Here is a 25974-nt window from a genome sequence, read left to right as displayed (position 1 = left end):
CTCACTTAAACACTTATCCTGTTGTTCTTGCCACTTTCTGAAGCAGTTCTAGAAGTCCTTGTTTGTATCTTTACAAGGTGTGATCAAAAGTACAGTGAATGCTGCTGCCAAGTGTCATCCAACAGAAATGGAGGCTTATAAAAACATGACATGGTGTCCTCACTCACCTTAGTCACCTGATCTGCACTATGTGAACTCCTGGCTCTTCCTCAAAGTCAAAATGACCATGAAAGTCAGTGTTTTGAATCCATTCAGGACATTGAGGTGGCCAGGACAGTGCAACTAACAAGACTATCAGGAAACAGGACTTCAGAGCTGCTTCAGAAAGTGGCAAGAATGATGAGATACCCATATTTGAAGTGAGGGGGAGGATTTTGAGGGGGATTCACAGCAATGTGTCTTTTATGGTAATACATTTCTTTTAATTTAAACATTCACCATGCCTTTGATCAGACCTTGTAAGTTTGAGTTACTGAAAAGCCTCTCTCAGTTCTTTTTCCAAACTTAGCTTTCTGGCCTTTTGAACATTCATCTGTTAATTACCTTGATGTAACAGGATGCTGTTGGCTATAAATATCAAGAACACTCCTAATGTGCCTTAAATAAGAGGCTTGTGGGCCAGGGATTTAGCTCAGTAGTTCACCGCCTGCCTCCTAAGCACAAGGTCCCAAGTTCAATCCCCGGTACCAAAAAAAAAAAAAGAGGCATTTTTGTTATGTATCACTTCTGGAAGTCCACAGGCTCTGCAGCTGGTTGATACTTCTTTTGCTTTGTCCTGAAAGACTCAGTCCTTTTCTTTCTTGCTTAGTCATTTTTTGATTGTCTTCTTCCTAAAGCCCTGGGCAGAATGGCAGTGGCAGGGCTATCTTTACCTGAATCCTTAACCTTAGTGATAGTGTTTAGAAATAGGCCTTCGAGAAATAATGAGGGTTACATGGGGTCATAAGGATGGATCATAGGACCCAGGGGACTGTCCCTGTCTCCACCCTGTGAAGATACAGCAAGAAGGTAGCCATCTGTAAGCCTAGAGGTGGGCCTCACAAACCAAATGGGCAGCCCCTGCATTTTGGAAGTACTGACCTCCTGGAGTATGAGCAATGAGTTCGTGTTGTCAAAGTCCCCTCCCCCCAGCCTGTAGTCCAGGGATCTCATCTGGACACTACAGCTTCCAAAGATAGGAAGAGATTTCCTCCTTGAGTCTCTTGCTAGGAGCAAGGAAAGCCTTGGGGAGACTTCCCCTCATAGCACAGTCACCAATATTTGGTCACAGGCCCATTCTGAAGATAACCACTGGCAATGTGTATTATAACTGCCATGGAGCAGAAAAGCCTTTTCTGAAAAAGCCAAATAGTAAATATTTTACTTCTCTTCTCCTCTTCTCTCACTTTAAATCTGAGCTCAGGGACTGTATATAATAGGCTGTGTCTGGACTTAGCATCCATGGATTAGATTGATGGTTTGCTGACCCCTGGCTTAGCCTAATCATGACCTCCTCCTGCACCACGCCAAGTGTTACTTGCCTCTATGTAACATAGGGGAGAGGTTGACCATTGAGCAGAGTTGGGTTCCATGAAGAAGAAAGAGGGAGAGGGAGACTGAGGAGACAAATGCAGCATTATTCAACTTGGTCAGAAGAAGAGTTTGGGGGGGCTGAGGGTGCAGCGGAGTGGTAGAGCACATGCCCTCACCTGAAAGCTGCTGGCTACACTGTGCCAGCACACCTGAGGAACTGGGTCTAACGAGAACACACCAGCAAGGTTCCAGGTATCTGACTCCGGTGGCTTTAAAGTGCGAAGGCCATGTTGAAATTTTTCTGAAATGAAAATATATTACTTTTATAATTAGAAAAAAAGGTAAATTAAAAAAAAGCCCTCAGAACCATATTTTGGGAGCTAAGGATGTAGTTTGGTTGAAGAGTCTATTTTTTTTATTGCAGTGATTCTTGAATATAGTCTAGTGGTAGAATTTATCATCTTACAATTGAGCAAATTCCCACATGTATAGGAAAATGAATTTTTGTAATTTTGAGAATTTTCTCAAAATCATTCTACTAAAACTTTGGTACCTGCTATAGTTTCCTTACTGGAAGATAAATGAAATGGATGAGAGAACCAAATGAAAAACGTTCCTCTGGACTGTGTGTTAGGCAGACTGCTGAACGTAGTCGTCTCACTGCCAGCTGCGATCATGAGCATACTTAGAATTGGTGCCTGCTGTGTTGAAAAGTGCACTTAGCCAGAAGTGGGAGGTATTTGTCTGACATCCTTGAACTCCAACACTGATGCAAGGAGCCCCATCACCTGGTTTCCAGGTGGCCCCAGGGAGCTTTGGTCATTTTCTTGCATACATTCTGCTTACTGTCTTCATAATCCATTTGTTTTTTCATCCATAATGATTTATTGTCTACTTCCTTGTTTCTTTGTTTTTGTCTTTGTCTAGTAAGTTGATTCGGTTTCTTCAGTTTAATGCAGTATTGACTCTTTGGAGGGCCAGCCATTAACCAGCACAATCTTTTCAGCAGCCTCGTATTTGATTTCTACCTCTCTTGGACAGCAGAAGTCAAATGTGAACAGCCAAGCATTTCAGCCTTAGGGAGGCGTCTGCCCTAGGTATTGCCACTCCCATTTCATTATTATCCTAGGGGTGGACCTGGGCAAAGTCAGAACATGAAGGACCCTACCCTGCCCACCTGGCACCATTCAATTCATGATGGCTGTGCACTGGGCCCCATTCCCACTTATTGGTTAATTGTCCTCTGGAAACAGTGATCCTGGAGCAGTGGTGCACTAACTTATTTGAGGGTCTGGGGCCTTGCCTGAGCCCTGGGTAAGCCTTTGTACCATCCACCATCTCACCACCCCCCTATCCCCCTGTCCCCCATCCCCCCATCTCACTGTACTACCATCCCACCATCCACATCCATTGTCCCACCACCCACTGTCCCACTACACACCATCTGCTGTCTCACCACCCACTGTCCCACCATCTACCATCCCACCATCCACTATCCCACCATCTCCCACACCCACTGGTTTCCCTCCTCCTTGCATCCATTCAAAGTCTAACCCTTATCATCCCAGTCCGAGTCTCCTAATCTCTTCACCCCCCCACATGCATACATGTGTTTCTGTGTGTATAGACACAGACAGACCTCTAACAACATAGAACAGTCTGATACTTTATGTTCCTACATTGGTCATTAAGCCCCAGGAAAGATGGTTCTACCTTGACAGTATCAGATGCCTTTTTACTACAAGCACCCTCTAGAGTTTAATTATAGAACTCATAGAATAATGTCTAATGAATGTAAAAATTAGTATGCGTAGGGTATTTTTTAACTTTTCTAAAGACAGGGCCTGATTATGTTACATTTTGGGAAGGCATAAAGTTGTATGATAATAAGACATTTATACTCCACACTATTTTTTTTCAGCAGATGGTTTAAGCAAGGTCACTCTAGGCTCTGTCCAGCCTGGAGATCCATTTATACATCCCACATGGAGAATTCAGCCAGTAGCACCCAAATGACTGCTCCCCTCTACCAACATGTTGGTGCTGATTTAAAAGAAACCCAGGAAGCACAAGTAAATTTTTCCAGTCTTCACCCTCGTAGCCAGGTGGATATTTGTCAACCTGCAGGTTAAGTGTGAGGTCCCTAGAGATTTATCAAAAAGAGAATGGACTGGGACCACTTACTGTTCCTCACAGGATGTCTGCAGCCATCACTAATGATTCCTGCTGCTCCAAACGTGACAAGTTCCGGCTGGTTATGTCTGTTGAAGGGTGGAAGGAAGCATCTGCTATAAATTCTCCCAGGCCTTTCAGCTCCTCATTAAGAAACTTTTTTAAAAAAAGTGGTATGGGAGGGGCTAGTTCTGAGAATGAAAATGAAACAGAATGATGAAGTCTGTTTGGAGGCCAAAGCAGGGAGAGGCCAGGGTTTTGCTTGTGCTTCTCTGCTACAATAAAGAGGACCTCAGCACAGTCGGATGGTACCCGACAAAATGTAGCCCATAATTCAAGCTGTCAGCTTAATCACGCTGTTTCCAGGTAGAGAGAAGGAGCCCTTGTTTCCTGGGTAAAGAGAAGCAGCCTTGTTTGCTGACCTCTGGTCCACAGCCTGCCACAGACCGCCCTGTTCTGCTGGCCTTTGTGTCATGGTGCCTCCTCCCCTCCTTTGGGGCATTGTGCTCCCTTCAAGTGGACCCCTGGAAGGGACCACCCAGGGGGCTGCACAATGGGGGCCGAGGTAGCCACCAAAACATAGGTTTTGTAAGACAGCCCCTTAAAAGAAAAATGCTGTTTAACTATGTATGTGTTTGTCCTTTCTACAACCGTTTTGTGTGGCAAATAAAACCCTATATACAAACTTCGCTGTGGCCTCTGCTACAGCTGTTCTACCCATTGGGGGTCAGGCTTGAGATAGTCATGTCCAGTTTATTTTCCCAGGGCACTAATTCTTGATGCAGTGTATGTTTACATGCTTGGACTTGTGGCCAGGAAATTTGATATCAAAACAAACAAGTTGCACTGGCTTTATGAAACTTATCAGCAGTGAGCAGAGTCAGAGGCTGGTATTGCTCTTGGGTGAAATTTGTTTGCAGTGCTACTTAACAAAAGCTAGCAGCCAAGAATTCAGTTCTCAATAGCTATTTACACCTCTGTAAAAGGATTAGCTCCAGCCCATTGTTGTACTGTTTAAATCTTAATTTGCATCCTTATGGAGGTAGCACTTTACAGACCCCTCTGTGGTCTCTGTTGTATTCTGTACCTGTGGATAGGAGGTCACTAGAGGCTTTCTCTTTTTTTTTTTTTTTTTGGTACCGGGGATTGAACTCGGGACCTTCTGCTTGCAAGGCAGGTGGTGGAACCACTGAGCTAAATGCCTGGTCTACTAGAGGCTTTCTTTTAACTGGTAAAGGTGCTAAATGGCTTCAGTGACCATTACGCCACACAGATTGAGTTAGTGTCCATGCTTTTGATGGACAACAGTTGGCTTTGGTTCATTAGTTGTATTTTATAGCAGTTGTAGTCCTCATGGTCTGGTACATGGATGCACTCTGCTACATACCCAAGGACCTTCACGAGTCTTAGGACTTTAAATGTTGTTAATTGTAATCACCAAATTTGGGGGGGAGAATTAAATATAAAAAAGAGCCTGAACTTGATAAGGTGATAGTTTTAAAAGTAATCTTTTCTGTCTAGACTGTATATTTGTGGTTTAAAGCTCAAAGCCCTCTGTTGTTTAGATTGCCCCATAGACAGACTATAGAAGCAACTGTCTTTTCACTGGGATAAAGCTGGAACTACATATTAGAGTTTCAGATACAAATCTCTGGTTGCAGCGAATTGTAAACACAGTATGCAAACGTGTGCTAAGGGGCAAGGGCAGCAGAGGAAACTAGGAGGATGCAAGTATAGGGGAAGAAGGGTCATAACTTAACTGCTTATTAACATAAATGAAAATTGGTAAAATGCTTGGTTGAAAGAGAAATAGAAAATTTGGGACATTTTAATGACTACCTCAGCACTTATTCTAGTCACTTTCCATCATAAAGTCTTGTTCATTAACTCACTAGGTATTTATTATGTCCATTCTGGGCCCTGTGCTAGCCATGGAATCAGTGATGCTGTATGGGGAGCAAAAAGAATTGTGTTGGTTACTGTAAGTGGGCAGGGCAGAAAATGTCATCTAAAAGGACCTTGAGGTCTGCAAGTTTCCCGTAGAACAGAAGCACCCAACCCAGGGAGGTAGACACATTGTTTATAATACTCCTTTCAGGGAGTATTCAGAGGACTGGATGTGTGGGGCTGAGGAGCTCCTGGGGCTCCCCAGGAAATTACAACACCATCTTGGAGTCTTGGACCTGTGGTGTTCCAGGGGAGGTAGGCTGTGATAGGCAGCAACCTAAGTCACATTATTTTTTGTTTTCTAACCTTAAAAAGTTTTGAGACAGTGACGGGATTTGCTAGTTCAACTTCAGAGAGGCAAAAAGAATTATTATGATTTTAAAAGTAAAATAATTAGCTGAATATGATGGTACATGACTGTAATTCCAGCACTCAGAAGGCTGAAGCAGGAGGATTGCCATGAGTTCAAGGCCACCTTGGGCTACATAGTGAGACCTCATCTCAAAAAAAAGAAAATCATAAATAAGGAAGTCTGTTCCTTTTACCTTTATGTTTCTGTGCACAGGTGCCAAGAGAGAACAAAAGAGAAAAAGGCATTCAGAAAACTCACCTTTGATTTACACCTAAAAAGTTTTTAGTATATCACTTTGATCAACAAGTTTATTTTGTGTCTTTGTAAAACAAAACAAAACAAAAACCAGAAACAAAAGCATAGTGCCACAGACCAAAGGAGTTTAGTGTGAGAAAGCAGTCAAACTGCCCAGCACTCCCTTATGGAGAACATTCAGGTTGGGAACCAGTCTAGCCTCAGCTCTTGATGACAGCAGAGAGCCCTCCCTTTGTGCCCACCACACCCTCAATGGATTGCAGCACTGCCAGGCTCGTGGAGGAATACTGGGCTTGGAGGAATGGAAGCCAGGCTCCAGAAGTAGGACTGGAAGGAAGATGGGGCTAGACCCGTGAGACAGGCAGAGAGTGAGTTTCCAAGCAGGGTTCAGCAGGCACCAGGGTTGGGAATGCAGATCGATTGCACTGTGCCTTTCCCATGGTGGCTTGGCTGTGGCTTGTTCCCGAGGTACCTACCAGCTGCCTCCAGAGATGAGAGGATCTGGTTCAAGTAAGCCTGACATTGGAGCAATTGCGTTTGAAGAGAACAAGGGTTAACTGGACCTTGTCTTGCAGTGACAATCAGGCATCCCAAGCACTGACCTGCCCTGGTGGTGAGAGGACTTGGGGAATGCAGATGTAGGCTATAAGGGGGTATGTTTTCTGTGGAGAATTTCAAAACAGTGATGAAACTGCTGACATCAGTCCGCCTTCTCTTAGCACCATTCTTAAGACTGGCAGGGATGAAATGCTCCCTGCTGGTGGGCTGTGCTGGCTGCATCCCCACCCCAGCATGATTGTTAGCCAGCTCCCATGAGGTGTCCACTCTGTAGAGAATGTAGAGCCGCTCGTGCCCACCAGATGTCCAGCCTGGCCAGGAAGGAGGATGAAAGGCTGTCTGAGCAGGAAACCCCAGCCCTGATCTGGGCCACAGAAGGCTTCTAGTAGCTACTGCAGCATTTTCTCTTCTTTTGAATTAGTTGCCACATTTTGAAAACTGGGAGATACCACATAAAAATAAACCTTGCTCCTCTTGAAAGCTGGAAAGATCTGACCTTTTGGGACAGACATTTCACAATAGCAGCCAAGGGTATCTGGCCCTTTGGTGGAGTCTAACCTTGCCCTGGCTTTGCAGCCCCAACCCATCCCACCTGGGCAGCAGCCCTGGGCTTGGTGGCAGCTCTGTGCACTGCTTGCATCACAGCCAGTGAACCATTCTGCTCCCTGCCCACTCCCACACTTACCAAGCTCAGTGTCTGTGGGCCACGTCCCAGCCTTGCCCACCAACTCTGTCTATGCAGGCCTTCTCAAAACCACTGCTTTCCAGAAACCACTGACAGCTCAGAAAGCGAGGAGTTGTTTTCTCTCCAAAGTTTTCCATGAATTTAATCTCATTATCACCCAACGCTACCCAGCAAACTTGTCTCCCCTACTAGTCCACACACCCTTCTTACCCTGCCATTTCTGCTGCCTGTGCCATTCCTTAGCATGAATGCCATCTGTTCTTCCCCTTCTCCCCCCAGTCTAAAACTTGGCTGTCTGAAGTTAGTCCCTCAGTTCCTCTCCATCTCTTCCTGCTTCCTGATAGGCTGAGGGCCTGTCAGAGGCCTCTTATCATGATTGTGTGTTCTCCTTACTGCTGAATGGTTGGCTTCCTTCTAGGAGTCATCTACCTCTTTTTCCAAGCAGGTGTTCTGGGAATTGAGTGGCAGGAAGAAAATGAAGATTGTTTACAGAATTTGCAAAGTCTTTCTCATTGGTAACTAGGACTGCAGGTGGAGAAGTTCCTGAGTCTGTTTGCTAGCCACATGCCTGATACTACATGGAGGGTGAGGAGTCTTGCAGGAAGAATTAGGTCCAGACTATGCCTAGATAGACATGCCTACAACTAGCCAAACAGGCCTGGAGTCTGGAAGAGTTAGAGCAGCAGAGCTGTAGGGTGAAGGGCCCAGCCCAGGATGTGGCCACAAAGACTAGGAGTCCAGGCTAAAAGCTTGGGACATGGAAGATGCTAAAGCATCAGAAAGGAAGACCAGAGCCAGAGCAGGGCTGGAATTTGGTGGGGCCATTTATATTTCCTTTCATACAGAGGCCTGCTTTGGCTACAGCAGGGAGTAGGCTGGGCAGAGCCTGCAGTTCCATGGCTTCTAGTAGACGGACTCCTCCCTCCTAGGATATCTGGCATTGGCCAGCAAAGAGACTCAGGAACTTATCCAACTATACTCCTATTACCAACGAGAAAGACTTTGCAAATTAATGTTTTGCTTTGCACACAATCTTCATTTTGAGGGGGGACTGTATGTTTTGAATATTTTCAACAGTGATTAGGGCCTCTAAGTAGAAACACTGTTTTGTCTTTGATATTTTCTCCCACAGCTATGTAGCTTCTCAAACAGACATTTTTTTAAAGGTGGTCACAACCCAATCTGTTCAGAGGCTGTTGTGACACTGACATAGTCCAATCTAGAGCAGTGGCCACATCCTTAGGTTCTCCCAGTTAGTAGACATCTGTTCCATTCCCACACCCTCTTGTTCTTAGAATAAATAAAATGTTGATGTGATGGGATCTGAATAGAAAAATAGTAGTCATTTCTATTCATTTAGAAATAGAGGACGTAACCTATACTTCAGCCAGAAGTTTTCACTTTCTTAGCAGTGACAGTTTAAGTAAATTTCATGTGAGTTGTAGAGATCTACATTTGTTATGATTGGCAATATAAAATTAGCCTTTTCTGCTGTTAAGATTACTAGACTCCTGTCAGGTATGTGGGAAGTGGAGTAAGATTGCCCAGCTATGGATTCAAGGATCACCGAAGTCATCAAAGGGTTAAAAACTACTCCCTTAGGTGGATTTAAAACTGCCACAAATACACAAGCAAGTTTTCAAACTGCCTCTTTTTACATCTTCATTCAGAGACAGTATACTTGCTGCATTTTTATGTCTAGATTATATTACAGATATATTTCAATAAAAAAGGAAGAACCAGCATAGATCCTAGAAGCTGGTGCTCTGTGCTTAAACATCTCTGGCAGCGCCTGTTTTATTTTATAGGCTCTGTAATCACAGTGACATTCCTGGAGAAGAAGACCTTGAGGCTTTCAAAGCAGCTGTCCTTCCCCAGCTTCCCAGACTCATAGCTGGGGTGACAGCAATAAAAAGCTGGTCTCTATCATTGGCATGAAATTGGTGCTGTGCTTGGATTGTTCTTGTTCCCAGCGCTTCCAAATCAAAAAGAGTTATGATGTAGCAAAAGGGTAGACACTTGGAGTGGTCAGATTAACTTTTTTTGTGGGCCGTCCCATCTGTCTTTTTGTAAATGTACAGTATTTGTTTCTAATTGTGGATGTGTCTGCTGGATGACTGCCTACTAGTAGCAATGTTTGAGAGATGTGGGTTGTGTTTACACTAAGACTTGAGTGTGGAGGGACAGGGTCGGTAGCTTTTGGTGTTTTAATCCATCTCAGTGAGCAACCCAGACTAGGTTCATCAGAGCCATCAACGAGAGGAGGTCCTTGGTGGCAGCTCCAGGCCCAGAGAGGTTATTAGATTTCCAAGGTCACCCTAGATACATACCCCCAGTCTGAAGCTGGTTTAGGTGTTATCTCTGGGCCCAGCAGCGTCAACAAGATGTGGCAACTTGCTAGAAACCAATATTCTCAAACCTACTCCAGACGCTACTCAAGACCCACTCTGGATCCCTTCCACGTTTGGCTGCAAACCTCCTGATTCAGGGACTCTGAGGGTGGGATCAAGCATCTGGGTGTCCGTGAGCCCTGAGGGGACTCTGCTCTCTCCAGTTGGAGAGTCACCGATCCAGGCTGTGCCTTAAGTGACCGTAAAGCTGGGGCAGAGGAGGGCTAGCAGTTTCCAGGGTAGCTGGCATATGTGGGCCAAGGCTCTAGGAAGTCCTCTAGGCAGGACACCTTCTTAGTCCAGTCAGAAATCAGTTACACCCTCCACCCACTTATAGGTGGTCTGAGTTTCTCGTCGTGGTCTCAAAAACTTTGTGGCACCTGACCCATTGAGTCATTTCACAGAATACTAACCATGCAGAATGTATAGTGGTTTGTCCAGTGCTGAGGCCTGGTAGGTGCTTAGTTCATGTTATACGGATGCACTGGTGTCCTTACTGGGACTTTCTGAGGCATGCACTTTACTAAATATAGCCACCTGTATTGAAGCAGGAAGCAAACCATTACCATAGGAGACACTTCTCTGAGAAAGCCCATCTGATGGGACGTTGCCTGGCTGAGTGCGAAGATCCAGGTCTGCTCAGCTTATACCCTCGGCATCCCTCCACCTTTCATGTTGGTGGTATAAGTAGGGAGGGTCACCATCTTCCTTTAGAGTCAAATTTAGCTTATGTCTGATATTTAGTCTCACTGTGAGGTATGTAGGAGTCAGGACCAGTCTTTGAACTGAGACCTTAACACAAGCAGATTCACGGGCTTAGGTGGTTCCTTATTTATTTATTCATTTAATTTATGTAGTACTAGGGGTTGAACCCAAGGCTTTTGCACTGAGCTATATTCCCAGACCTTTATAAAAATCATTTTGATACATGGTTTTACTAAGGTGCCCAGGCTGGGTTTGAACTTGAGATCATATGGTCTCAGCCTCACAGGGTGCTGGGATTACAGGTGCGTGCCACCATGCTTTGCAGGTGATTCCACTTTACATTACCTCTTTCATCTGCACTGATGATCTCTGAACCCTGGAGGATGCTGGAAATGCTCTCTTTAGTCAGAAGCTTCTCAACTTCTCCCACGTTTTTTGTCATGCAGAATCAAAACTACAGTTTTAAGCTATCCCTTTGCAAGGCTGGGGGAAGAGTCTTCCTGAGCTGCCTCAGTCATTTGTTGATTCTGTGTTACAAAGCTCTATCACTCATTTCTTTCTCAGTGTTCTGTCTGCTTATATACTGTTTGGCATAAGCCACAGTTGTGGTGTGTGACTCAAAAGCATATATGCATTTGTAGTTCTCTGTGTAAACTGATTTGTTGTCCTGAGTGATTGGTTGTGAGACTCTTAGCTCAGGCTGCCCGACTGAGATTGTGGGTGATATGATGTGATGTCTACATCTGCTCCACTAATGATCATTAGAGTCTCTTACCATTCATAACAGAGCATTAATTTCCACAATGGAAGGTAGCATTTTACATGCTGTTGACCTACAGTTATGTACAGATCAGCCTTCAATTAGAAATGATCCTTCTCTATAACCAACACAAATTTTAAAATTAGTAATCTGGGGTCTTTGATATCATTTCTTTACCACAATCATTTTTTAAAGCCAGATAAAGAAGTCAGAAATGGTGTCTATGGTCAGCACTATGCTCTGTCACAATGACAGTTGCTGTGTATGTAGTCACCAGAGATGCTGTTCCATGTAAGGACACTGTTACTTGTTTGTGTTCTGCCCTGGGAAAAAGTGCGAAGTGTTTGTGGCCTCTGAGAGACAAGCACCCAGGTTTTGAAACCTAGATTCTATGGAGTTTAATCACCAGGCTCCCCCTGCCCTTGTACTAGTACCTGCTACACCCCTCAGCATCAGGGTTCTTGCTGGGAACTCCTGGAAATGGTCCTTATTGCTCTGTGGCTCTCCCTGAAGCCAAGCGGTCCACTAGCCAATTTGATAAACTATTCCAGAAACCCTGGCTCGGGAACAGTGGTCTACTTTTGTTCTTCAGTAGTTACTGAGTGATGACAGAATTCTAAGCCTGGTGGGGGACAGGGGGATCTAGAGCAAGTGAGGAAGTCCTTAAAGCCCATGGACTAGAGGCATGTGTGGTGCAACAGCCCTCTGTCTACCCCTGACCCCTGACTCAACCATGGCAGCCACAGCTGTCTGCTCACCGTATCTGTATAGTGGGATGCCTGCCCCCGAGTCTGTGCTTGCCTAGAAAATAATCTGAGCACTTCTCTACTCCCATTCACAAAATGGAGCATCTTAAGAGAAAAAAGGAAAAAATCACCGCTGATAGCATTATTGATTTATGTTACACCAGAGATTAAGTGTTCAGAGACCTTCATAGGAAGAGCATGTTATTATTAGGTGGGAGACTTATTGTTTTAAACAATTATGAATTATTAAAATATGATTCATGTCATTTGGGTATTTGATTAAAAAGTTTTGCTCATTATTGCTTTTAGGAAAACATACTTTAATATTAAGTAGTTTTATCATGTATGAAAAACACAGTAAGACTACTCATCATTTGTTATATTTTTTCCAGGTGCAACTAATTATCTCTATTAGTGACTATTTTCAGAAATAATTATTATGGTCTGATACTCAGGCTGAAAAATTGAATCAGCTTATATTGTTTGAAATACAGTGCATAAAAACTATTTTTTTCTGCCTATGTTCAGAACAAAATTTAGGACATTTATTATTTTGTATGATTAAAATATTGGTCAAATTATCAGTCTGTGGTAAATCAGTTGTAGATAGGAAATGCTGATATATTTAAGTTGTAGTTTCTGATAGAAACCAACCATTTCAGGTATATGAAATTAATTATAGATTAAAGTACTTTTATTATATATTAAATTACAGGAATATTAAATTACCTGACACCAAACTTTGTTTTTTCTGTGCTATTGATGTTATAGGTTTTCCAATGGTAAAGTCAACAAAAGAAAAAAAAAGCTCCTTTAAATTTTTTTACCCTTTTGCTGGTGTCCTTATTTGTTGAATTTCTGTGGAGCTGTGGGTGGAGACCCTGTTCAAGGACAGCCCTGTCTGAGCGAAGCTGGGCTCTGTTCAGTGGGTCATGGCTTAGCTGCGCAGCAGTAATAGATCCTAAATGCAGTACCTTCTTTACCTCTTGGCTATCGATTTTGCTCTTTTATGGGAAATAGATACAATAATTAAGAGCAAATAAGGCGAGGGATTTAGCTCAGTGGTTCCGCCGCCTGCCTTGCAAGCACAAGGACCTGAGTTCGATCCCCAGTACCAAAAAAAAAAGAGCAAACCTAAGATAGTTCTCTCACAACAGGATCCACAGGGCAATTGCCATTGGTGGGAATAATTGTAACTAGAATCTCACCTTGGCTCTGTCTCTTCAGCAAATCGAATGTATTTGTCACCAGAGAGACTGTTCTCTCATCAGTTAATTCACCTTACTAACTTGAATCATTTAATCTCTACTAATCAAACTTGCTTCCTGGCTAAAAATACAATTGATATATCGACTAAGGAAATAAACCCCCCGAACCGATTAGAATTTGCTGGGAAACAGCCAGGGTGTTTTCCTGTAGGGAGATCTAGTGAGACTTCAAGTAGTGGATAAAGAGTCAGAACAGAGGACCTGAGTGTTGGTTTTGACATCACTATTCCTGCAGAATAGCAGGAAGCAAGAAAGGCAGGTTGCTACAGGGGTTTTTATCAAGGGAGTTGGAAGTCTTAGACTCATCCTTAGAAGCTTTTGAATAAGGTAAGGGACTCCAGTGACTCAACCACTTTATTCAGATCTTGGGAAAAACTAAGATTTCTATATTTCAAGCAAATATAGAAATTAAGGTTTATTGAAGAAGATTCTGAATTGCATCTAGGCTTACTTTTCCCCCAAACATTTAATGTTTTTTGTTTTTGTTTGCTTGAATGCTGCTGGGGATCTGTATGCTAGGTAAGTCCCCTACCACTCAGCTGCACCCTCAGCTCTTCCAAACATTTTATTGTGAAAAATGCCAAACATGAAGAAGAGCAAAAGAAACCATACCATGAACATCTACTGCCCACGAGATATCCCCGTGGTTGTTTCACGGCCCTCTGTATGTGTCTGTCTATTATCCTCCATCTCTTATTGTAGGTTTCAAAATGGCAGACGTTAATGCTCTTTTTTCAACCTTTTACTTTCAAGTTCTTTTTTATTTTGAAGATTTTCAAACCTTTGAATCCCCACATGCCTGTCACTCAGACCCACCAGCTGCCCACATTTTGCCATTCTTGTTTTATCTCTTTCCCTCAACCCATACACTTTTCTTGGGTAGTTTATTTTTTAACTTTTTGTGTGGAACCGGGGATTGATCTCAGGACCTTGAACTTGCCAGGCAGGTGCTGGTGCCACTGAGATAAACCTCCAGCCCTTTCTTGGGTAGTTTAAAACAGACATCATACCATTTTGCTTACAAGTCCTTGTATCTCTAACATATAAGGATTTAATATAATATCTTTTAACAGAATGTTTTAGATATTATCTAATTAGATATTAGTTTATCTAATACCTAATCCATTTCTTTTTACATTTGTTTTGTTTGAATCAGGATCTAAACAAGGTCTACATATTACAGTTAGTCAGTGGGTCTCCTAAAATCTCTTAGTTTTACAGCATTCCTGCCCTGCATTTCTTCATACCATTGATTTGTTGAAGGAATTGGAGCACCTGCACAGAGCATTCTCATGCTGGATTTGTCTGGTTGTACCTGCATGGTGTTATTTGACTAGTTCCTCTCTCTGGCTTGGTACTGTAACCTGCTGGTTAGGTCCAGATGTGTGGTGCTGTTCCAGGCCACTTTTTTTTGTTGTTATTGTTTCAAAATAAATATCTTTATTTTAATATTGGAAGATAAGTTATCAAAAGACATAATAAAAATAATTTAATGCTTTTTTAAAATAGAGGATACACGAATAGTTCCCAAAGTGTGAGTTTCAACACATTTCAGTGGCAGGATCCTTACAACAACAAGGTTGCTGTTAGGGTTCTGAGGATTATTTGATCACACACAACCAAAACAGCAGATAGAAATTCCCCTCTTTGTTCAGACTTTTGTTCAAGCATTTAGGAATCTAAGTGAAAGATTACTTCAGTTGGCACCAAGAGGAAATGGCCTGACATGTTAATAAAATCACACAATGGGAGCAAAAGGGCATGAGATGTTGAAGTCAGAGTAGCTTCCTGGCAGTAACTGGGCCCTGGGATGACAAGGACCACTGGGTAGCACTAGAGGAATGGGCTGATATGGTCAGGAGAGGCAAAGCCGCCCCAGGAGTCTGTGTGGGCTCATGGTGGGCCTCAAGTGATCACGCTGACCCCTCACTTCATCTGGGGAAGCAGAGGGGATCCAGGCAGGACAGCACCAGTCTAAACGGCTGGCTGGAGCCTAGGAATGGACAGCAGGTGGTCCACTGGCAGATGACCACTCAGGAGATGTATTTCACTTGATCACATTTTCAGGATCTTCTCTCCAGCACTCTCAACCTTCAGAAAAGAAGCAAATGTGACTCCGAGGGTCTGAGGCAACCCTGTGACAATTCTGCTGGGGACTCCTCCCTAATCAGCCCAGCCTCACATCTGCCCTCACTAAGGGTCATGTATTTCCCTCCCCCTGTCAATCCCTGCCCCTGGAGCCTGTAGCAACCTCCCCCTCTTTCCCCACAACCCAGCATCAGCCACAGGCCCTGCTTAACACTAGTGTTGCTTGGGACTGAAGCTGTTGTGCCTGGATTTGCTCCCTGATCCGGAACCTGCTCCGCCCTCTCAGGAAAGGGGCTAGAGAACAGGCAGGGGGCAGGGGTTTCCAAACATAGAGGCTTGGAGCCGGGTTCCCCTGGCCTTGGGTTCAGCTGCGGATGTCCTTCCTCCTCTGTTGGAGTCAGGGTTTTGGCAAGAGAATACATTTATTACAGGACATCAGGCCATGTTTTTGGCAGCTGAATGTCACAGTGGTGCTGATGTCTGCTGGCATCTGCTCAAGACAGCACATGGCTCATCAGCCCATAGGTTGATGCCTTGGAGACCAGTGCCTCCTTTGTAAGGTGTTCCATTATGCAGTTTTTACAAATGGGATCATTTTCTAGATCTACTCATTAATCTGGCTTTCCCAGCTTGACTATTCTTCTGCACTTATTGGAGGAACTTTTACTCATCAGCTGCTTGTAACTCTGAAATACAAGTGTTTTTTTGTTTTTGTCTTATTTTGTTTTGTTTTGTTTTGTTTGAACTACATAGTCAGGATGAATGCTTGATTTAATCCCTTGACAGACCAGTTTTCAGAATAATAGCTTCCAAAAGTTTTACCTTAATAAAATTTACCATCTTAACATTGCGTGTGTGTGTGTGTGTATGTGTGTGTGTGTGTGTGTGTGTGTGTGTGTGTGTGTGTGTGGTGGTGGTGGTGGTGGTGGTGTGGTACTGGAGATTGAACCCAAGGCTTTCACAATGAGCTACATCCACAGCCCTTTTTTATTTCTTATTTTGAGACAGGGACTCACTAAGAAACTAAGTTGCACAGACTGGACTCAAACTTTCATCCTCCTGCCTCAGTCACCACCATCTTAACCATTGTTAACTGTGCAGTTCACTAGTATTAAGTATATTCACATTGTTGTTCAGCAGATCTCATTAACCTTTTCATTTTACCAAACTGAAATTTTGTCCATTTAACATCTTTCTATTTCTCCTTCACCTCAGATCCCCTTTCCCTTTCTGTCTGCATATCTGGGCACATCATTGATGTCCAATCATACGGTATTTTCTTTTTTGTTTTTGGCTTATTTCACATAGCATAACATCATCAAGATTCATCCATGTTATAATAAGAGTTAAGGTTTCTTTCCTTTTTAAGGCTGTGTGTAAAGGTTTTTATTTTATTTTATTTTGGTACTGGGGATCAAACTTGGGCTCTTGCGCTTGCGAGACAGGTGGTGGAACCACTGAGCTAAATCCCCAGCCCAAGGTTTTTATTTTTTAAGTTGTATTTTATTTGTTTTAAATGAACTCATGAATTTTTTATGAATAAGCTGTGTTTTAGCCCCTTGCAGTTATCATCATTATTGTTATTTTGCTGCTCAAATCGACCCATCTTTGACCATTAGGAGTCACTTTAAGATAAGCTCAAAGTCTATTTGATAGGAATCAGTAATTTAGGAGAATGTCCTTCTTTTCATGTTCAGTGAATGTTCCAGGCTCATCTTGTACATTTTCTGTAATCAGGAAATGGTTCCTTTGGGTATAATAAATATCAGAGTCTGCACAGCAATCCAAACTTACTTTTCAACTCTTTCCTGATAGTATCTTAATTTTTAAAAATTACAGGTAGATCATAGTAAAAGAGTAATAAAAGTCCTGTATTTGAGATGAAGATGTAATTTTTTTTTCTTAAGTTTAGGAGGCTGACTACATGTGCCATGCTTCCCAGGTGCACAGCTGCACTTGAGACTCACTGTGCATCTTGAGAATGCACCAGTACTGGGCCGTATTCCATGAACCTCTTCAGGGAGGGTTAGGCACCCAGGTGTTCCAAAGCTCCCCAGAGGGTTCTGTGTGCAACCAAAGCTAAGACTGCTCATTTAGTAATGAAATTACTACCAAAAAAATCTAAAAGCTTAAAAAAAATGATATTTGGGCTCAAATTTTCTTTAGTCCAGGATATGGTAGGTTGCAGGCTTCTCTGGATAAGCTTTCTTATTCGAACTTGGCTATAAGTCCTTAGAAATATTGGACTGTTGTAAATCACTTAGTACTGTAAACATGTGGCACGTCTATTCCTGTCTCACAGATCTGAACAGGCACCAGACCCAGGCTTCCTGAGCATACCATCTGGTCAGCCTGCTGCCAGCCTGAAAGAATTCGGCCAGTCTCTCCACCAAGAGGTAGGTGGCTCAGCTCTCTGTGTTCAGTCCAAAGTATGGAACAGGAGTCAAAGGTCAGAAATTTTTATTTTTTAAAAGAATAAATTTAAAGATTAAAAGTTATTCAGTTGAGGAAATAATGTTTCAAAAATGATTATCATATTTGAAAAAATGATGAGAAAAGGAATAAATAAGAGTTTGGGATTGGTTGGTGTGTTTCTAACTTTCTAATCTTAGGCCTTTTGCCTAATGTTTTGTGTGGGAATCTTGACATAATGTCAATGACCTGATTAAATGAACCTACCACAGCATTTTCTGGGGAGCTTGGAAGTATATGGTGTTCTGTCCACTCCATACAGTACTGCAAAATGCTGTGAGGTCATTCATGTTATTTCAAATATATATCCATCCATTACCAAATATATATATATATCCATCCATTGCCCCTGATTCTTCCTCAGAGCATGTTCACCCTCTCTCATGTGGATCACAGGCAAGGAGTTTCTTCTCCCTGGCCACTGGGTCATTCAGACAATCATGGATTGAAGGCTGCCTCTGAGGCTTTACCAATAAAGTCTCTTGTGCATTTCTCACAGGGTGGGCTGGTTGCTGTCCCATATGTGCCACTATTGTCAATAGCAGTGGAAAATCCCCCTACTGTCACAGAGTTCTCCTCTCCAGCTCCACTTCTGAACAGGGATCATATCATTGTCTGATAAGCTCCCTACACAGATACTAGCCCAGATCTATTTGAAGGAAAGAAATTCCTGGTACTCAGCTTCTTTAAAACTCATTATCTTGGTACTCGATGAATTTTGATGTGACAGTTTTGTTCTGGTACTTGTCCTTTGTTTGGTACTTGACACAGAAGTTAGAACTTATAGATATTGATTGGCTCAAGACTTGCTCCCCATTCCAGCCAAAACAATTTGTTTGGTACTTGTCATTTTTGTACTCATCATGTCTCCTGGAACCAATTAATAATAAGTATTGAGGTATCACTGTAACTAAAATGTGGTCCCATTTCCCTGGGGATGACACAGCAGGATGGTTATAAAAGAACAACAAAGAACATGAGTCCTCAGAAAAGGGGCCCAGGCCACCTGGAGAAGCGGTGAGGCAGGTGTTAGGGTTGGAAGCAGCACAGGAATGTGTGAGGAGCCCTTGGGCACAGATATTTGACAGGGTAAGAGTTAGGGGCCCACTGGGGCAACAGGGATGGGCAGTTAAGAGCCAGAAAGCAGGCTGGGAAAAACAGTACATATCCAGACAACAGAGCCATGCTTGAGGCAGCAGGATGAGTTCAAGTTCATTTGGTAGGAAAGAGCCCAGAGGTAGTCTTGGGCCTTGCTGGGCAGCATGCTGGCCCTAGGCTGGGGACACTGTTTAGTCTAGCATGTTTTGGATAGTTACTGGACATGAGTTGTGTAATCCGTAGGAAATGTCATCTATGGGGTTTGGGAGGAGGCAGCCCAGCCATAGATTGGGCAAGGGGAAAGAGCAGCCTGACTGAGGAGCTGGTGTAGAAGGAGAGTTCAAACATGTGAACAGGAGAAGAAACAGTGGGCAAATGCCCAAGGGAAGCCCAGGAGAGGAACCAGCAGTCCACATTCAGGAGAGTTCTCATCATAGTACTTCCCGTTCCCAGAAGAAGGCATATGCAAGGTGGAAGAAAGGAATTATTGAAGACATAGATTGTAGCCCCTGTGCCTCTCACAGATCCCAGCCCCTTTTCAAAGATAGGCTTGGGGCCATTCTTCCGAGCATTTTCATTTTGTCGCATAATGTGTGACTCAAATAACCCATCATTGTGTTTTGTTCAAGATACAGGACCATTTTCAAATAATGTGCTTTAAGAAGAAAGAACCTGTGTTTTTTTAGATCTGTTGCATCTTTGAAGACTAATGTAGATCTTAAGGTGATTCCTTCAGGTTTTATTGTCCCTTTTTTTTTAGCACTATTATGAAACATTCTTTTCTATTCTTGTTCCAAGTACACCACATCTCAGCCATGTGAAGGAGGAAATAAGTGTTGGTTGACTGCCATTTGCTACCTGATCATCTGTTTTTCCCTTAAGGGTATTTGTAATTTAGAAAACATGTTCCAAGTTCCAAACAACCAATCTACTCTTAGTTTCTCAAATAATACCTCCAGTTTTAGTCAGGAGGAGAGCTGCCCAATGAATAACTAATGAGTCAAATGATATGCGGCCTCCCCCAGTAGATTTTTTAATTATCATGATCTCACTTTAATGACAGTAGTAGAAATTAGCAGTACTAGTGGCAAAATCTGTGCTTAAAAATGGAAGCAAACGTGGTTTCTCACCCATTTAGGTGAGGCTGAAGAAAACACAGGCACAAAACATAGTGTTAGCAAAATGAAATAGGCAGAGGCAGCTGTGTATACTTCAGGACCAAAAGCATTTGTGGGTTCTAAAACCACTATCTCGTGTGTGTGTGTGTGTGTGTGTACATGTGTGTGCTTGTGTGTATTCCTAGGGATTGAACCCAGGATCTCACACATGCTAAGCACAAGCTCTGCTACTGAGTAGCAGCCATAGCCCACATCATCCTTGTATTATATAGTTAGCAAAATAAAGTGTCTTTGAGTTGTTTCTGTGTATTGAAATGATATACACATTTAGTAAAGACTGCGGGTTACCTATCTCTCCTTTGATAAACTCTTAAAAGTAAGTGATTTTCAGAATTTAAGAAATCTCTTATGAATTCATTGGTTCAGATTCTAATGAAGCTCAGAAATATTTACTTTGATCTCTTGGGTAAATGGCTAATTAAACAGCCACATGTAGATGATGTTTACCTGTGGGTCCTGGTGCTGGTGCTGTCAACTGGTTCTCTTGAGTAAACTCATCATCAAAGCTGCCGAAACTCAGATTGCATCCCCTGGAGACCAGATGAGAGCCAGCAGCGCCCACATAACCTGTTAGGCAATTACATAACTGAGCCACATGCTTTTAATTCAGAAAAATTTATAATTACCTTATGTGAAAAAAATTAGTTGGGTGTTTGTTAAAATACAAAGTGGCTTCATATTCCCTTTCTCCCAAGTGCTATCTGTTTCCACCCAGCAGAACTTGGACACAGCGAGCAGCCTGCTAATGTCACTCAGAGTGGACCAGGGCCTGTGGACCCGCCACAAGCACACTGGTTTTGTTCACCAGGAAGGCTGTCCTCTAATGATCAGCTGTCTTACTTACTAGTTTCTGAATACTGATTTGCTAGCTCATAACAACATTTTCTTCTTTCATTTAATTACTTTGTGGATAAAATCCATTCCTCTCCTTCACTTAGACGTAACTTAAGTGATGATGCTCATGTTCAACTTAAACACTGAGAAATCATTTGCAGTGTCCAAGAAGAGGTTCTTGAGGAAGAAGTAGTTAAATCTGTGTGAGAGGAAGACATCATCTGCTCTCGGCTGCCATGGTTTTTTTAGAAGTGTTAATTTTTTTTTTTTTTTTTTTTTTTTTTGGTACCGGGGATTGAACTCGGGTCCTTGCGCTTGTGCAGCAGGTGGCGAAACCACTGAGCTAAATCCCCGGCCCTTGCCATGGTTTTTAATTCTCTTCCTTTTCCATCACTGTGGTAGTAGCACTGCTTTACATATAGAAAGGAATTCGATTTTACCAAATGCTTTTATATTCAGTGTCTCTTTGTATTTGTACCACCATTGCAGAAATCAAATTCCTTTAGCCATAGCCTGTGTTTTCTTTAAAAAATAAACAGGGAGAAAAGAAAAACTGAATTATCAAGATGAATAGACAGAAAACTGCCTCTTATCCTGCTGTCCATGTATCACCCTGTTGACACTGAAGCATGTGGCCCTAATATTTGTCTGTTGACAAACATGCATTGCACTACTTGTGTGCATAGCCTCCCCTTCCCCCTTTATACCAAAGAGTTTCCTTCCCTGCCGTTGCCTGTATCCCTACCTCACTTCCAGTGGATTTATGCACTCTTGCTTCAGCTGCCTGTCAGACATTTAAATTTATTCTCCCTTTCCTCCAGTAAGATACTTTTAGAAACAAACCCCATGTAATTCAGTTTTTCCAGATATCCATGATATTTCCTCAGAATGAGTTCCCAGGTACAGAATTATTAGGTCAAAAGGTATCTACATCTTTCAAGTTTTTGTTATGTACCACCAAATCTCACCCTGCAAGGGTCATCAGAGTTAGTAGTAATGGATGAAAATGGCATTTCTCTGAGTTTTTTATAAAACTAAATACTATTGACTTTTTAAAAACCAATTTGAGAGTTGAAAATGACATCCAATCTTTTTTGTTCATTTGGCCTTTTTGTTACAATTTAGGTCAAACTTGTTTCCTACCTATTTGTGAGCCATTTGTATTCTTTCATGATTTACCAGTTCTATTAGATAAGTAATAGGTTTTTTATTGATTTATAAGAACTTTTCAAATTTATACGTTTTGTTACCGTATTTTTGACAGCTTGATCTTTGTCTTTCATTTTTCTTAATAGTGTTTTAGGCACAGTATCTTTCCCACTAATAGCTTCATTTGTCTGTGCATTTAAATATCATAATTGATAAGTGTCTGGATATAAATTAACAGCCTAGATGTCACTTATGGTTCTAAATGTGACAGGATCCATATTTAAACTGAACTGTGAGGGAAATTCTAATAGAATTGATGCCATGATTCTAGGAATACTACTAAGTATAATTCTTTTTTCTTTTTTTTTTTGTACCAAGGATTCAACTCCAGTCCTTGCACTTTTGAGACAGGCGGCGTAACCATTGAGCTAAATCCCCCACCCTACTAAGTATAATTCATAGAGTGGCTGACCTGCCATTAGGTGTGAAGTATGGTGGTGCCAACCTCAGCCATTCTGCAAACATTGTGTGTCCTGACAGCTACTCCCATGTCTTGTTTCTTGGTCCTGGAATGGTAGAACAGGAGTAGTTCTTTGTTGGTCTTGATGGGGTTTCACACTTCTGAGATCAGTGAAACATTCTCATTTGCCTTCCTGAGCTCCAGATGTATGTGGTTCCAAGAGAACCTTTATTCCTAACAGACAAGTTGAGACTAGGCATGGTCCATTCACAAGCACTATCCAAAGCCTACTGAAAGCTGGCACCTGGAGGTATTTTTCAGAGGCTGAGCTCTGGTTTGCAGCATGTGATGTGTAAAGGAGCTTGTTAAGTCTTCTCTACCCTTTGCAGGTAGAGTTAGTGCCCATACCCTTGGATAAGTCTCTTCAGCTCAGAGCTTCCTTAGAAACACACAGTTCTGGAACATCTGCAAACAGTGCATTCTGAGAATGTGTCACTGATGCTTTTCCTGACTCTGCAGAAGTGATTTTTGACTAAAATATTATGACTGGTCCTTGTGTGAGGCTGACATTTGTTTTTGTTCCATGTGTCCATTGTCTGCTGCTTTCTGGGGACATATATTGTGGATTCCTTTGCAGAGAGCTTCCTGAGCAGATCCACTGCTCTCTCTCTGGGCTTCATGGTCCAGGAGAGTTGAGCCAACCATTCTCATGTTGCAATTTGACCATCTGCCACACTTTCATATATATATATATATATAACTCATCTTTGAAAAATTGCCTGTAGAATTATCATAAGAGATGAGTTCTTTTATAAATGTTTCTATCAAAAGAGAAAGAAATCTATCAAAAAGTAAAGAGAAGTATTGAGTAGTGAAGGTATATGGGGCAAAATGTACAAAAGAAATGAAACTGATGGAGCAATCTGCTCACCACATTACTCCCCTCACAGTGGAAAAGAGCGCTCAGCACAGAACGAAGGGCAGTGGTGGGAAGTTGCAGGATTATTGTAGCATTGTATTCTGTGTTCTTCATTCTGTGAATCCCAGTTCAAATTCAACTCAAGTAAACGTGGATCTGATAGAAAATGGATGTACAACGCAGCAAGAAATTTAATTGTCATCATTGAGAGTATTAACCTAAAATGAGAAACTGAGACCAGGTGTCCCAAGCCAAGAGTTTATATGGGACTAGCAGTGACTTGCAGTGCTGGACATATGTGCTTGGTGGACCATAGGAGCATCCAAGGGGTTGCACCAAAGGGGAAGCTTTAGGAGTAGAGGAACATTAACAAAAGGAGTCCAGGCAAGGTACCTTGAAACAGAGACCTTCATTACAGGAGGTTGTTGTAGGGCTTTCTCTTGGCTCGGGGGCATTGTTAGGAAAGGGCTTATGCAGGCAGCTCTCATGGACTGTTGCTCTTCCTTCATGGCCCCCTGGCTCTGACTTGTTACCTTGGCATAAGTGACTCCATTTTGATCCTGGTTAACTTGTACAGGGGACTAGAGAGATGTGATGTGTGTCACTGATAGTACTGAAAAGTTTCAGCATTCAGAGGAGGAAAGTTGTTTTAAATTTCATACAGACCTATGAATCTTTAAATTATTGTAAATCTGCAGTAGAAAGTATAAAAAACTTCAGTCTTTTAACAGTTTTATTCTTTAAAAAGTTGTTAAAATGGTGACTTACAGGTCATGTCAAGAAATTACTAGTTACATTGTTTTGGTTTTTTTTGTTTTCCATACTGAGGATCAAACTCAGGACCTTCTGCTTTCAAGGCAGGCACAGCACCACTGAGCTAAATCCCCAGCCCCACTAGTTACATTGTTTAAGGTGATACAATTTAGAAGTACATATTTAAAGGTCTCTCAGGATATGTGAATTAGTGTTAAACTTCAGAAAACGAAAATTACAGCTTTCACTATGGGATTTAGGTTCTTTTTGTTCATATTATAAAATGCTTTTCATAGACCCAGGATTATTGGACATAGACTGGACCATGATGGATAGAGACAGCACTCCCCCAGGACAGTGCAGAGAGCACACTGGCAGTTGAAGGTTGGCGTTTTAAGGAGGTCTTGTCTACATTATTCTCTCTCCCTGGGCAGAGTTCAGAAGTAGGCACAGTGCACGGGTGTGTGTGAGCAGCAGGGTGGGCTAAATAAGAACCGTGGTGGGAGCCAGCCTTGGCTTGGGCTCCAAGAGTTGGCCCCTGTGTGCAAGTCCAGTTTGCAGGAATGGGGATATGCAGGAGGTTTTCTCAACAGAGTCCTCACCCCTAGGCTACAAGAGGCCTTGGCTGAAAGGCTAACTTGATACCAATCCTTTGGCCAAGGTTTAGAACTCTAACCCCCACCACCCTCACTAAACCAGCTGTTCCCTCTTCTAGTACCACAGGTCCCACAGGGTGTCAGTCTTAGGAAGGGCAGAGGGCAAGTGCCTTGCAGGAGGTCAAGGCTGAAGGAGCTACAAAGCCAGGTCTCCTGTGCTCTGCCTCAGTGATTCTTCCTCAGAGTATGTCCACCCTCTCTCACGTGGATCACAGGCAAGTGGCTTCTCCCTGGCCACTGGATTATTCAATCATGGATTGAAGGCTGCCTCTGAGGCTTTACCTGTGAAGTCTCTTGTGCATTTCTCACAGGGTGGGCTGGTTGCTGCCCTATATGTGCCACCATTGTCAATAGCGGTGGAAGATCCCTCCAACTGTCACTGAGGTGTCCTCTCCAGCTCCACTTCTGAACTGGAATCAAGAGGAAGACACACACTCTGGCATTGGGACAGCATGGTTGGTGGTTGTCTGCTAAATGCTTAACCCTCATTTTCTGCCTGTTTTTATGACCTGGAAGTTGAAAGACATGGGTACTCACCTGATCTGAGAATTGATAACTTTTTTCCTTACCTCTCAAGTTGGCTGTGATGAATCTGTCCCCTGTATAGGTTAGGACAGTCCAATCTGGTGCCCTATGAAAAAGATAGGCAGTGTGGTAGGCGAGTGTCCCCAATTCCCTGAGAACTACCTTAATCCTTGACTGAAGAGTAGGGTTTAAAAACAAAGTAGCAGTGGTTTTGCCCAGTCCTCCTCAGCCACCAAGTTTTTTGCAGTTTTCCCTTTTGAGGGAGGCTCAGAGGTCATTTCTAGACATTTTTCCCAGATTTCTTTCTTGGTCCCAACCAACTCTATGTTATACACCTGGAAAATAGGATTCATTTTCCTTCAGAAAATGGGGCCTGACTTCTATGTGTATTGAAGGGAGGATAAAGCAACCTAGATCAACGCAGCCGATCACCATACATACATGCTTCACAAATAGAACACCTACATTCCCTAAGTTCAGTCCTAAAAAATA

At 42.7% G+C, this 25974-nt stretch overlaps 1 protein-coding gene across 3 annotated transcripts in view; it reads left to right on the top strand.

Moving 5' to 3' along the window:
- The window catches only part of Kiz (kizuna centrosomal protein), a 102163-nt gene that overhangs the window by 45086 nt on the left and 31103 nt on the right, over positions 1-25974 (top strand). For all 3 annotated transcript variants that reach the window (XM_013070755.3, XM_021255124.2, XM_013070756.3), the window contains exon 7: positions 17741-17834. In XM_013070755.3, coding sequence (XP_012926209.2) covers positions 17741-17834 — 94 coding nt within the window. The remainder of the gene's footprint in view (positions 1-17740; positions 17835-25974) is intronic.

This window comes from Heterocephalus glaber, unplaced genomic scaffold (genome assembly GCF_053883595.1).
Source record: "Heterocephalus glaber isolate CG9 unplaced genomic scaffold, H.glaber_assembly_v1.0 deba00001532, whole genome shotgun sequence".
Taxonomy (NCBI): Eukaryota; Metazoa; Chordata; class Mammalia; order Rodentia; family Bathyergidae; genus Heterocephalus; species Heterocephalus glaber.
The sequence above is the reverse complement of the archived record's forward strand: the minus strand, read 5'-3'. Positions and strand labels throughout refer to the sequence as shown.